The 14,190-nt window shown below is 43.4% G+C and overlaps 1 protein-coding gene across 1 annotated transcript; it reads right to left on the bottom strand.

Moving 5' to 3' along the window:
• Positions 1 to 10,969: 10,969 nt before the first annotated feature.
• Positions 10,970 to 11,804, bottom strand: LOC138935274 (uncharacterized). The gene is made up of 2 exons (XM_070299723.1): positions 11,365 to 11,804; positions 10,970 to 11,291 (listed from the first exon to the last, which is right to left on the bottom strand). The coding sequence occupies exons 1-2, from the start codon at positions 11,802 to 11,804 to the stop codon at positions 10,970 to 10,972; spliced, it is 762 nt and encodes a 253-aa protein (XP_070155824.1).
• Positions 11,805 to 14,190: the final 2,386 nt, after the last annotated feature.

The following is a 14,190-nucleotide window of genomic DNA, read 5'->3' as shown; positions in this document are numbered from 1 at the left end:
AAAGGCTGGGTACAAATAAGGCCCCAGGCCCTGATGGCATCCCGGGCCGGGTCCTTGCCCTAACCTCCGGGGACCTGGGAGATTGGCTGAGGCAGCTCTTTGATAACTGCCTCAGACTCGGTCGGTTCCCCAAGAGATGGAAGGTGGCGAGGGTGGTGCTCCTTCCCAAGGCAGGGAAGCCTATGGACTCCCCCTCGGCGTACCGTCCTATATGTCTGCTGGACGAGACGGGAAAGATGTTTGAAAAGAGTAGTGTTATAGGGCCGATTCTCAGGTCCTCCGAGGGGAAACCGCGAGGGCGAGGGGGCATGACGTCACGCGGGCGGAGGGGGATTTTGGTGGCGCGGAGGACTGACGTCAGGCGGGCGGGGGGAGCTTATCGCGGGAGCATAATCGGCGGGGTGTATTACAAAGGCGAGCGCCGATTTCCGACTGCTCGAGAATTCATAAACATTATAAACAAATATCGTCTCACATTGCACTATTGCACGTGCGGTATCATTGAATTTCATAGAAAGATGATAAGGTTAGCGCCGATGTCTGGCTGCTATAATTTATTATAAACAAAATAGAACCGTCGCGGTGGTCTCTTCATTTTTTCCAGGAAAAGTCGCTCGCACTATTGTGCGTAACGTTAGATAATAAGGCGAGCGCCGATATCCGGCTGCTAGAATTCGCTAGAGTCGGGACATGTTTATCGGTGTACTTACAAAGGCGGGTGTCGATGTCTGAAATATAAGGCAAGCGCCGGTTATTATATTATTTATTTTATTATTATTATTTTTATTATTTTATTATTTTTTATTATTTTTTATTTTTGTTTATATTTTATATTTTATATTTTACACACACACACAAAATTTGTATTATACACACGTTTTTTTTTAAATAAACATTATATATATATATAATAAAATGATTATTTTTGCACCTTCTTCTTTCCTTTTCCCATATGCATGCCTCGCATTATCTCTCTTTCTCCCACGAACGTCATCCTTTTCCCACGCCAATGCGGACGCTATCCTTCTCCTACAAGCGTGCATGCCTCGCGCTATCTCCCTCATACTCACCACCTTACGAACGCCGTATTTCGCATCATCCACGCGCATGCCTTGCGCTATCCTTCTCGCACGCCCATAGAATGCTATCCTTTTCCTACTCGCGAACGCCTCGCGCTGTCCTTCTCCTACACGCGTGCATGCCTCGCGCTATCTCCCTCATACTCACCGCCTTACGAACGCCGTATCTCGCATCATCATCCACGCGCATGCCTCGCGCTATCCTTCTCGCACGCCCATAGAATGCTATCCTTTTCCTACTCGCGAACGCCTCGCGCTGTCCTTATCCCACACGCGTGCATGCGATCGCCTCGCGCTGTCTCTCTCACACTCACCGTCTTACGAACGCTATTCCTCTTCCACGCTCATGCGAACTCCTCGCGCTGTCCTTTTCCCACATCCATGCGAACGCCTCGCGCCGTCCTTCTCCTACACGCGTGCATGCGATCGCCTCGCGCTATCTCCCTCATATTCACCGTCTTACGAACGCTGTACTTATCGCACCGACTTACGAATGCTATCCCTTTCCCGCGCTCATGCAAACGCCTTGCGCCGTCCTTCTCCCACGCATTACTGCATCGTACCTTAAGATCGCGCGCGCGGTTTGTACGGAGAATATGCAAGAAAGGGAAGCGAAAGAAATACATAATCATTTTTTTTCATTTTTTAACACATTTATTTATTTATTTATATTATCATACATCACCCCGTCTCAAGGTTTCAGACAAAATTTCATCCACAGCATAAGCTAATAGTTCGCAATCTATGATAGATGTTTTATCATAGACTTCGCGCAAGATTTTGACCGCAGAATCTCTCTCGGCGCCAAACATATTACTTTGCAAACTCCGAACAAATTGATCGAAACTCTCATTTACAGCTTCTAGATTCTCGCACAGCTTCAAATATTCGTGATTAACACAGTGTTCGAGTTCGAATAAGAAAAATATAGTTGACGGTTTCATGTACAAGCAAGAATCGCGCAACGTAAGTTTGACAACACTCGCATCACTTATTTTAACAATCTCAATTGTTAAATAGTTAACCCATATCGGTGCATGATTAGACGTTTGTACAAGTTGTTCAACGTCCGCTCGTTTCAGCATTAGCGATTCCCATGTATCAATAGACAAAACGATTCGGTTGCCTCGGTTATCGCCCAGATGCAGTTCCACGTAAGATGTTATTCCAACGTTGATTCCGATATCCAAGTATTTATAAGCAGTGCGCGTCAAAGCAAATCTGCGTACCAAAATACGTGATTTACCGCATCTTAAAAATACAAAAAAAAAATATGAAATAGTATGGAAAAAAACATATATGAAAAATATATGAAAAATATATATAAAACATTTGATGATACTTACAAATCAAGTGGTTTCTTGTACGGTTTAATTTCATCTCGTGGTTTCTTGCACGGTTTAATTTCGTCTCGTGGAACGTAGTAATTCACGCGTTTGTAACCGTTGCTGGTGCTTCCTTCAGCGGAGTACATTTTGTCTCTCGGTTATAAGAAGTGGACTGTTGGTACTAGCAGTTGACACGATACTGATCGTATAAAAATTAATCGAATATACGTGACGCTTATTTTTCAAAAGTATGATGTGGTGGGAGATCAATGCTCTGAAAATGTAGGAGAAGGGGAAACGGTCAACGTATGATGCGATGGGAGATTATTGCTCTGAAAATTTAGGAGAAGGGGAAACGGTCAACGTATGATGCGATGGGAGATTATTGCTCTGAAAATTTAGGAGAAGGAGAAATGGTCAGCGTTAAAAAGAATTCTTAGAAACGACTCGCGAGGAAAGGAGTGAGGAGAATAAGAAATAAAAAACATTAAATACGTTTACACATTTTATTTATAAAAATATTACAATTTTTTTTGGTGTTGCGACCACCAGTTAAATATTTTTAATACATTCTGTAATGCGCAATTCTTAACATGTTTTCCGCATCGTATAGTATTAGTAACATCTAGATTATTTAAAGATTCAATATCTTCGTAATCAGCATCCAAAGTCTCGATGATTAAATTTTCTCTCGCAAAATTCTGAAGTAAATCCACCAGCCAATTCTCGCTTCTGGCATCCCTTGACGTACACGAGAGTCGACGTCTCGTCATCCTCTTCTGTTCCGAGCACGGCTGATGTAATCAAGCGTTTAGCCATGCTGTACGGCACGTTTCCGTCTTCCCATCGTAATCCATGGTGATTCGCGATCAGCCAGGAAACGCACGATTTGTCGGATTTTGTGAGGAGATTCCATGGTAGGGGGTATGTAAAAATGTAATGCACCAGAACGGTCCCCTTTCTCAGCACCGCCACCTCCTTTACGACAAATTTCATCCCGACGAAGAATCCTTGTAGGTCCACGAACGTTGGTACGGAAATAACGTTTTCCTTTTTATATCAGCACGTCGAGAAGAAGACTGCGATTGATCCTGATGTATTATAGATTTTATATCGTCTCATTCCCCCATACTTAGGTGATTTTGCGCACAACATTGGTCAACGGGTTGTACTGAATCACGCGATCGTGTATGATGAGGCAGTACGCTGTGGTATTCGGCGGCACGTTCTCCTTACACTCGAATTCCAATCTCACATCCACGGTTCCGCTTTTGACCGATTCGTTTTGTCGAGAGCAATCGATGATCACGAACGGACCGTTACGTAAAAATTGCGTGACGGTGAGACTCGGCTCGAGATACTCGTATCCGTAATAATTTTTGCAGAAACGTTGATACGTGTCGTACAAAATCGACCATCTGTTTTTATCGAAATCCAGATTCATATCGTCGTACGGATAACATTCCGAGTTCAGATAGAGTTTCACGTTGGTCAATTTGCAGTCGTCGAATCGACTCGTATCCTCGGACATGACGTTCTTCCGACCTGTCTGCAGAACGAAAACAACGTATCGCGGCTTCTCCAGCTGAGTCGCGGTCTTAATGGGTCACGAATGTTTGGTTGTACGCTGCAATAGCGGAAATTCGTACAGATCCCACGAGCGAAAACCCATACTGAGGTATTGTCCGCTTTCCAAGGCGCGCAGCATCGATAACTTGTTAATCTCGTTCAATACGACGTGCGGCATTCGCCATTGTATCTTGAATATGTCGATCACAGACTCCAACACCAAATTTCCAATCAGGCAATTGTTGTCGTTGCGCGATCGTATTAAGATTAATTCGTGACGAGCGTTAATCACCACGCGCCTGTAATCTTCGCAAAATCCCAATAACATGTAGAGCGGTACGCAAAAATTAAAGTATCCATTCGTGTTAGCGAATCCCAGCCGGCGTTTCTCATAATCACGATTCTATCGGATGATATCGTTACATAGTTCTTGAGTGTGCTGGTTATTCTCACATTTCTACTACGATCAATCTCCACACCGAATTCGTATCGAATCTCATCGAACATGAACGCGACGCAATTATTTCCCAGTACAACATCAAACCCTTCAGCTGGTTTGTTTATCTTTAGTTTTCCCTTGATGTATAGAAAACTCTCATACGGCATCGTATACAGATCCTGTTGTTGTAGGGTATTCGTATCTCATCGCTGTGCTCAAACGTCGTATTGGCGTAAGGGTTGTACGTGTGAGTCTCGATCTTGACAATACGATCGTCAAAGACCGGCTCGCCTTCGACGTTAAGGATATCGGTCATGTTTTCTCAGATATTTCGCACCGCGAATCCCAAACGTCAGGTCGGATCGCTCACCAGCACCGCATAAATCGAAACGATCGAACCCTCTACTGGATGTACCGCCGATAACCTCTACACCGTCCGCGTCAATGAGAACCGTATAACCTACGATGTCCGAATTACTCGCAAATGAGGATGTTTTCGAAACCACGGACGACTCGCTCATGACATCCGTCCAAAATCAGTTGCAAACACTGGAAGGTCAAGAAACGTTGCGAGATCAGTTAGGTCCGCTGGGTCGGAGGTACGACGGCGTACGATATGTCGGCACACCTGGTCTTTACGAGTTGATCTTCAAAAAAGTCCCCGATGATGTCATCTATACGGAGGATGACAAGCAAACGTACAAGAGTATGCTGTTGACGACGAACGCGCATAAACGCAATCACGATGCGCAGGGTCGATTAATGGACAACAGGGGATACAAGTACAAAAAAATAATCGCAAAGCTGATACCGATCGAACCCAAAAAAACAATATCTGGAAAGGGATTATTCGCGCTTCGCGCGATGACGCTAACCGACAACAAGATCGACTACGTGCACTGGGATGATCCCAACGAGCTGGTGGATCGTTTACGATTGCTCGACGCTTCGCACCAAGCGGGCCACAACGACCACGACAACGAGATCCTATTGATCATCGAGGAACTTCGCGAAGCCGGTATTATTATAAATTAAGCGGTATCTCGACAAAACTAATCAATCGATCGACCGACGTCTCTCGCATCGATGATGCGCATCAACAAATTTGGAATGTCCGAGCAGAGTAAAGACGCGACGAATGCCATTTCATATCGTCGATGGAACGGATTAATAAGAAATTTCGTGTGCGATAACGCTCTGTGTCGCACCGTTACGGACTTTGACGCGAGGTCGCGCAAGATTCGTCGTGTGGCGCAACCTGTGGCTGATACCGACGCCATCAACAAACTGTACGTGGATCAGTGTGTTAAAACGTTGAGAAATCAACTGAAAGAGTTAGACGAGAAGCTTGCAGCGTTAGAGAAAGATGTGCGAGCGTTACAGATTGTGATAAACGAGCTTCAGCGTGCGAATATCGCTAGATTAGAAACGTCAACAAAACGTCAACGAACGACAACGAAACGACGACGAAACGTTAACGAAACGTCAACGAACGCTAACGAAACGTCAACGAACGACAACAAAACGATGACAAAACGTCAACGAAACGTCAACGAACGACGACGAAACGTCAACGAACGACACTGGACGACAATAAACGGTTCACGGACAGCTACGGACGGTTCACGAACGGCTACGAACGGTTGAAGGACGGCCGAACGGTTCAGGAACGGTTGTCGGACGGTTATCTAAAGGCTCAGGAACGGCTGCGAACGAATTAGGAACGGCTACCGAACGGGTCAGGAACGGCTACGAACGGCTATCGAACGGCGACGGATGACAAAGAACCTTTATTGAAAGATGATGAACGGGAATAAACGGTTATTGAGTGATTAAAAGTTAGAGATATAAATTATAATGTAATTTCTTTGCACGTATTATTACGCGCCGACTAGCCGCACCGTTAAAAACATAACATCGTTAAAATCCAACGGACGTAAAAATATCGAGAAGCTACGACTCGTCGAGGAACTGCATGCTTCGGCGAGATGAAATTTTCCCCGAAGACGCGTCGTAGTGCGAGGTTACGATGACCTGTGGCAAGCTGACATCGTCGAGATGCGTCCGTACTCTCGTTTCAACAAAGGTTACCACTACATACTCACCGTCATCGATGTGTTGAGCAAGTACGCGTGGGCCGTACCGCTCAAGAATAAAGGCGGAAGCGAGACGGCTGATGCTATCGCAGAGATAATTCGAAATAGCGAGAGGTGCCCGAAAAATATGCAAACCGATATGGGGAAGGAATTTTACAACGCCAACGTGCAACGTCTAGTGAAGAAACACGGCATCAATCATTATTCCACGTATTCGGTGTTGAAGGCATCGGTCGTCGAACGATTCAATCGTACGTTAAAGAACGATATGTGGAAGATGTTTACGCTCAACGGAACTTACAAGTGGGTCGATGCGTTGCCGCGACTCGTATCGGATTACAACGCGCGCAAGCATCGAACGATCGGCATGCGACCCGTCGACGTTACCCCCGCGATCGCCGAAAGACTCTTGGATACTGTGTACAGCGCGATAAAAATCGCGGGTCCGGCAAAATTCAAAGTAGGTGACCCGGTACGCGTTAGCAAGTACAAGACGATCTTCGAGAAGGGTTACACGCCAAACTGGACCACCAAAGTGTTTAAGATCGTTAAAGTGCAACGTACTAATTCCGTAACCTATCTACTCTACGAGGACTATCGCAAAAAATCTGTCGCTGGAGCGTTCTACGAGTACGAGTTGCGTCGCGCGACTTATCCGGATGTGTATCTCGTGAAGAAAGTACTGCGCAAGAGAGGTGACGAGGTTTACGTCAAATGGTTGGGATTCGATGGATCGCACAACTCTTGGATACACAAGGACATTGTGGTTTAATTCGTACAAACTGTATTTTATTTTTAACATATAAAGAATATGAAATACATATAAAATATCTGAAATATAAAAAAATATATGTAAGATGTATACAGCATATAAAATATGAAATATAAAAAAGAAAGAAAGAAAGATAGAAATATATTTCTTTTGTTTTCCTCATACATACATACATACATACACACATACATACATACATTACATATATACATACATTACATTACATTACATTACATACATACATATATACATACATTACATTACATTACATTACATTACATTACATTATATTACATTATAAAAGTATCCGGTAATGTCCCCACGGTAGAGTGTTGGTCGAATCAGGTACGATATATCGCTTGTCGTCGTACGGACTCAGGGCGATTTTTGTTTCGCTGATTGTGTACACTTCGTGCAATTTTGACCTTATACATGATTGTTGTCAAGTCATTTCAATTTCATCGCGCAGACACCGCGTGTAATCGTCGAACGTTATCGTTCTCGCTACGACATTACTCTTGACACCTTTAACCATTTTTGTATCCTTTTTACTATTTACTCGCAATGCGTACATTTTTGCTCTAAGCCCGACAAATTCAGTCATGATCGCACCGTTATTTTCGTCCTTCATCAAGCCCGGCACTTTCTTGTTCTCGAGCGGTATACCGTACGCGTTGTTAGCCAGATAATCGCTCGTGTCGAATCTAGCGATATCGCGTTTCATATTCTCGTACACATTCTCGCATTTGATGTGATAAATCAAACTGTCTGTATCGGTGTACATTATTTTACAATTTTTGCGATATAACGGTAACATGTACTCGTGGCGAAATTCGTATAAACACACTTTCGATATATCGAGTATACACATACCGACATAGATCGGCTTATTGAATTTCACCTCGAGGTTGCGCAGTTCAACGGCGACTAAATTTTCCGAAAAGACGCTTCTGCTATGAAAATTTGGTTTCGCGATCATCGCCTCCGCGCCGTATCGCCCGTCCTACTTTGTTAATAATTTTACATCGACGTGATTGCGCACGTTTTCCATAGTTTTTCCGAATACCGCGTTGTTCATTAATTTGTACAAATTTTTCTCGAAATCGTTTGTCGCGCGCGTTCTAAACTGGATGTTGAGTTCGATGTAATCGCGGAGCCATGCGGATTGAGCGAATTGCAATACGCGATGTATCTTTGCGATGCGAAGGCCGCGACGCGTGCATTGCTGCAGGTTGCTATAGTGTATGACGTAACGCTTCTTATCGTATAAAGTCGCGAGGAGCTTGTCCTGCCGCTTGCCGGGCGGCTTATCGCGCGTTGGACAGAACGATAGATCAGCGTGCGCATCGTGAAGATGTTGCGGATACTCCAGATCGGGAGTGGTGCACTTGGACACAGTATAATTGGACACGGTGCAAATGGACACGTTACAAATGGACACGAGATTTTGCACACGGTTCAATTGGACACAGGGCATTTGGACACAGTAATTTTGGATACAGTAGCTTTTGGACACATAAGAAAATACGCATCGTTTACTTGGACACCGCTCAATTGGACACTGTTCATTTGGACACTGTTCGTTTGGACACAGAAAGATGCGCACCGTTCATTTGGACACCGTTCGTTTGGACACCGTTATTTGCCCACCGTTCGTTTGGACACCGTTCGTTTGGACACCAAAATTTGATTTAAATTATACGACGTAATCCACACCAAATTTTTGTTTTAAATAAGAAATAGGTTTGGGTTAGGTTATATCTTCCGGAAGTGGAGCCCCCCCGCAGGGGGGGCGGAACCCACTGTATCCATGCATGACATCCAAATATGCGAAAGGCTAAACAAAGTGCTAAAAGCAATGTAACATTAATGACATCAGTATCAGAGATATAAAAGTATGAATATATTTTATTTTGACAGATATTATAACCTTCAAATGTATCTCCTTTTCACGATTTCATATTTTACATAGATTTACCAGTATAAAGTGTTATAAGAATACTGATTATATTTTCCCAAAATGATTTTTATTTCTCTCCATCTGTTACATATTCAAACAAACAGTGCGCATGTTTCTGTGTACAAATGAACGGTGTCCAAAAGAACGGTGGGCAAATGAACAGTGTCCAAACGAACGGTGGGCAAATGAACGGTGTCCAAACAAACAGTGGGCAAATGAACGGTGTCCAAACGAACGGTGGGCAAATGAACGGTGTCCAAACGAACGGTGGGCAAATAACGGTGTCCAAACGAACGGTGTCCAAATGAACGGTGCGCATCTTTCTGTGTCCAAACGAACGGTGTCCAAATGAACAGTGTCCAATTGAGCGGTGTCCAAGTAAACGATGCGTATTTTCTTATGTGTCCAACAGCTACTGTATCCAAAATTACTGTGTCCAAATGCACTGTGTCCAATTGAACCGTGTGCACAATCTCGTGTCCATTTGTAACGTGTCCATTTGCACCGTGTCCAATTGTACTGTGTCCAAGTGAAGGCCACTCCTCCAGATCGACCTCGAGAATATAACCTGTGGTTGAATCCGAAGCGATCGCGCTAACGTCAAAGTCAGAGATGTCGTCGACCGATCGAAAATCGGCATAGGGCAACGGTTGACACATCGCCCAACCGTACAAGTTGTTTACATCGAAATACATCATGTACGATGATGGTTTCGATGGGTCGTAAGACGGTATGTACTTGTTATTGGCTCGCGCGTATCTGCCGGAATATTGGCTCAAGCCACCGCGTATTCCCCGTTCGATAAACATAACCATATCGATATCAGTAAGTAATTCGAACGTAATATTCGTATGTTTTAGCATTGCATCCCACGTGTATCCGGGAATAGTATAAAATAATACGCGGGGTCGAGCCCGTAACTCTCGATACATTTGTTGCGAAAATTTTCAAAAACTTCGGCCAATGACAAGACATCCGTTTTTAAATACAGATCGCTGTATTCGCCTAACGTTCGAACGGAGAACCGCTCCCACACATTTTCGGCGTGCGCGTAGTCGCTCTCGGATACGGTGTCACCGGTCAAGGAACTATAAAATGATTCGCGCGATGGTAAACACGTATCGTGCAACCTATCGACACAATCAATGTATTCGTATGGAAAGATTCCTTTTCGCGTCAATAAATTGAACTCTTCGATCCAATAATTTTGTAATTTCGATTTTAAAATTTGAAGTTTATCATTATTTAGAAACGATGCCAATTTTTCGAGACTAGTACTGAGAAATTTGTACGAATCGATGAACCGTAACTTTATATCGCTTCGCCAATCTGATTTTTCGGCGGTATCTTTAACGTGTTTCATGAATGAAATATACTTTTCTTTCGTTATCGGTAGTACGTTGATCGAGCCTTCGAACGCGGTAGCTATTTCCTCGATGATAAAATGTGAATCGTAACCGGATAAATTGTGAAAAACTATTGGAATGCAAAAAGAGTCTTTATAATTTAAATTGCAGTTTGAATGCGCGGGACCTCGATACCGTCCGGTAAGATGGCAATGATCGCGTACGCGCGTGTCGTCTGGCGCAAACGGTTTTTCGCAAATGTGGCATTGTGTCGCGCTGTGAAATTTTTCCAGCTCATCTCGCGTTAAATTTACCATGGGGACATTCGTGATTAAAATAATCTTTACGCGTTGCGCTAAATTTTTTAATTTTTCCACGAACTACGAAACGCAATCGGTACTACGGCGAGAATAAAACGCAGGTAACGATTCGTCGTACGAACAATGTACATAATAAGCTACGCTAAATACTTGATGATGCTGAAACGTGTACGTAGACCCCATCGGATCACCGTCGGTCTTCCTCAGCACGCACTCCAAGTCGGCGTATACGACGAAGGGAAGTCGCTCCTTTCTGTTGTAGTTGTTGAACGCGAGCCACTTTTCTTTATCGCTTGGTAACCGGATGGCGCAGTCGTTCATTTCTCGGCAATCTACAATGTGCGACTGCAACTTGTCCTCCGATCCAAAATAGTGTAAACATCTGTAAAAAAATAGAAATAATTAATTTTTCTTTCGTATATTTTATATATTGCATTTTTATTAAATATACGTACCGATCGCAGATATATTGTCTTCGTTTGCCACAACTCAATTGTGAGCTCACGAGGCTGGATAAATTCTTGATCCACGCAAAATGTCCGACGTCTTGCGAATCTTGCATGTACAGCAAGTTGACGTGTCTGTCCTTCTTTTGTTCGCTCAGACGTATCGGGACAATGTTGTTTTCTTTCTCGATGCAGTATACATTTATCGAAATGTTGTGAAGTTCAAATTTTTTAATTTGACTCAATGTCATTGGAAACTCAATGTCTTGGAGATTTAGCACTGTCGTATAATGTGGATACGAAGATTCCCGTTCCGCGTTTCTTTCAGCTGGATGTAGAGCGGCGACCACCGCCCACGCGAAACACGCATTGTCTTTAGATTGCACGTTTATTACCGCTCTCTTCATTGTTATTTCTCGCGGTAATTTAATATGACACCCCGCGCGCATTGGATTATATTTATTTATATTTACAGTTAAATCGAGAACTCGCGACAATGCCCACCCGCTATCGCGTTCTTGAAATTCTTCTAGCAAGGCAAGCGTGGGCTTGACGACGCATCGCTCGTATCACTCGTGTAAATCGGACGTGCGAAAGAGTTCATAGTTTTTGGTATTTACACTTTTATTTGCGCTCTTATCACCCGACACGAATTCACCGTTGAACAGTGTTCACTTTCACGTTATTATGTCTTTCCATAACTTTTTGCACGTGATTGAGCACGATGTCTTTGGCGTCCTCGAGAAATTGTCGCGGTTCGATATAGTCTGCGTTAATCACCGCACCGGTCAGTATACGGTTTTCGAACGCGGTATCGATCTCTCGCCAAACGAGTCTTTCCGCGGTATTGTCACCACTGTAATCACCACCGCTGTGTATAAACCGTTTCTCTAATCGAGTCCTCGCACCCTCGAGTCGCGCGATTCTAGACACCAAAGATTGTCGAACTCCGATCGAGAGTCGCGGACGCTTGACACGACTATGTTCTTCGAGCTGTTTGATAAATTCCTCGCATCGCTGCGCCCACGCGAAATATTCGCCCAAGGTAGCGACTCGACGTGACAGCTCCAACAGGTCGCGTTCGGTTTGCTCGACATTTTCCATGTTTTATTATTATTTTTTTTCACACTTTTTATGCTAATGTTTCTTTTTCTTATTACCGCGTGCAAATTGGGCACATATTGCATGGAAAGATCTGATATGCCGGAAATCTACAATTGGAGCAGGACCGGCCACTTATCGCGTCGTATATCTCAATCACAAAAATTTACAAGTACCCGCCGTACCTCTTTCAGTCGATATACGGACCGCAAGCTTTCAAATCGCATACTGCGTTTGTGACACCCTTCGTTCTTCAGTATATATATTTTTTAATCTATCGCGTTATGGTATCGCGAAACGTATCCCGACAAACGACGCGATAAACGGCTCTTCCTGGAAAAAAAAGATGAAGAGAGCACCGCGATAGTTCTATCTTGTTTATATTATTTATAAATTCTCGAGCAGCCTGAAATCGGCGCTTGCCTTATATTTCAGACATCGACACCCGCCTTTGTAAGTACACCGATAAACATGTCCCGACGCGAATTCTAGCAGCCGGATATCAGCGCTCGCCTTATTATCTAACGTTACGCACAATAATGCGAGCGACTTTTCCTGGAAAAAATGAAGAGACCACCGCGATGGTTCTATTTTGTTTATATTATTTATAAATTCTCGGGCAGCCGGACATCGGCGCTCGCCTTTGTAATACACCCCGCCGATTATGCTCCCGCGATAAGCTCCCCTCGCCCGCCTGACGTCAGTCCCCCGCGCCACCAAAATCCTCCTCTGCCCGCGTGACGTCATGACCCCTCGCCCGCGCGGTTTCCCCTTGCCCCGCAATCTCCTCGAAAGACCTGAGTTAGAACCGACCCTATAACACTACTGAAAAGATCATCGCTGACCGTCTCGTCCGGCACCTGAGAGCCCTGATCTTAGTGTGGGGCAATACGGATTTCGGCAAGGGCGCTCGACGGTAGACGCAATATTTCGCGTTTGCTCCCTGTCGGAATCCGTAGTGGCGGAGGGGGGAGTTGCGTTGGCGGTCTCTCTTGACATAATTCTTCATTGTATTTATTCATTATATTTATTCATTATATTTATTCATTGTATTTATTCATTATATTTATTCATTATATTTATATATTTATATTTCATTCTTAGAGTCTTTGTTGTTGATAATTCTATATAGAAATGTGTGATACATTAAAAAAGAAACCTAAGCGAAGCTTTTCAGAAGCTTGGCTTAATGATTATCGATTTAAATTTTGGATACGCAAAGTATCATTTAATGATAGCCTTTTCCATTGTATTATATGTAATAAAAATTTTTCGTGCGGTTTATCGCACGTTATAAGACATGCGGATTCTATGCGTATCATAAAGAAAATGCATCATTATTAAATAATAACAATATAAGTTTAAATACAATAATACGAAAACGTTTTAAACAACAATGGTTAGAGATCGATTTGTTTAAGCCATAGCTACGCGAAGTGTCAGATGACGTTAATTCATTTTTCTGCGCGTTTTGTAATATATCTGTTATTGGTGGTTTGTCCCAAATCTATCGTCACGCAGAATCCAAGCAACATATTATAAAATGTAAAGAAAATGAAACAAACAAATCCAGTGAAGATATGAATGTGAACGAATCACTTTTGTCATTTGAAGAGCGAATTCATGTGTTAAAAGACTTCTTGAGTCTTGGGATACTATCAAGTTATTTCTGAATGAAATTACCATAAGCGAAAAGTCTGGAACAAATTTATTATCTATGATGCAAAATCTAGA

The sequence above is a fragment of the Polyergus mexicanus genome, unplaced genomic scaffold (assembly GCF_030449975.1).
Source record: "Polyergus mexicanus isolate NDT 795.1 unplaced genomic scaffold, iyPolMexi1.0 SCAF_8, whole genome shotgun sequence".
Classification (NCBI taxonomy): domain Eukaryota; kingdom Metazoa; phylum Arthropoda; class Insecta; order Hymenoptera; family Formicidae; genus Polyergus; species Polyergus mexicanus.
Note: the sequence above shows the minus strand (reverse complement) of the source record. Positions and strands in the feature narration are given on the sequence as shown.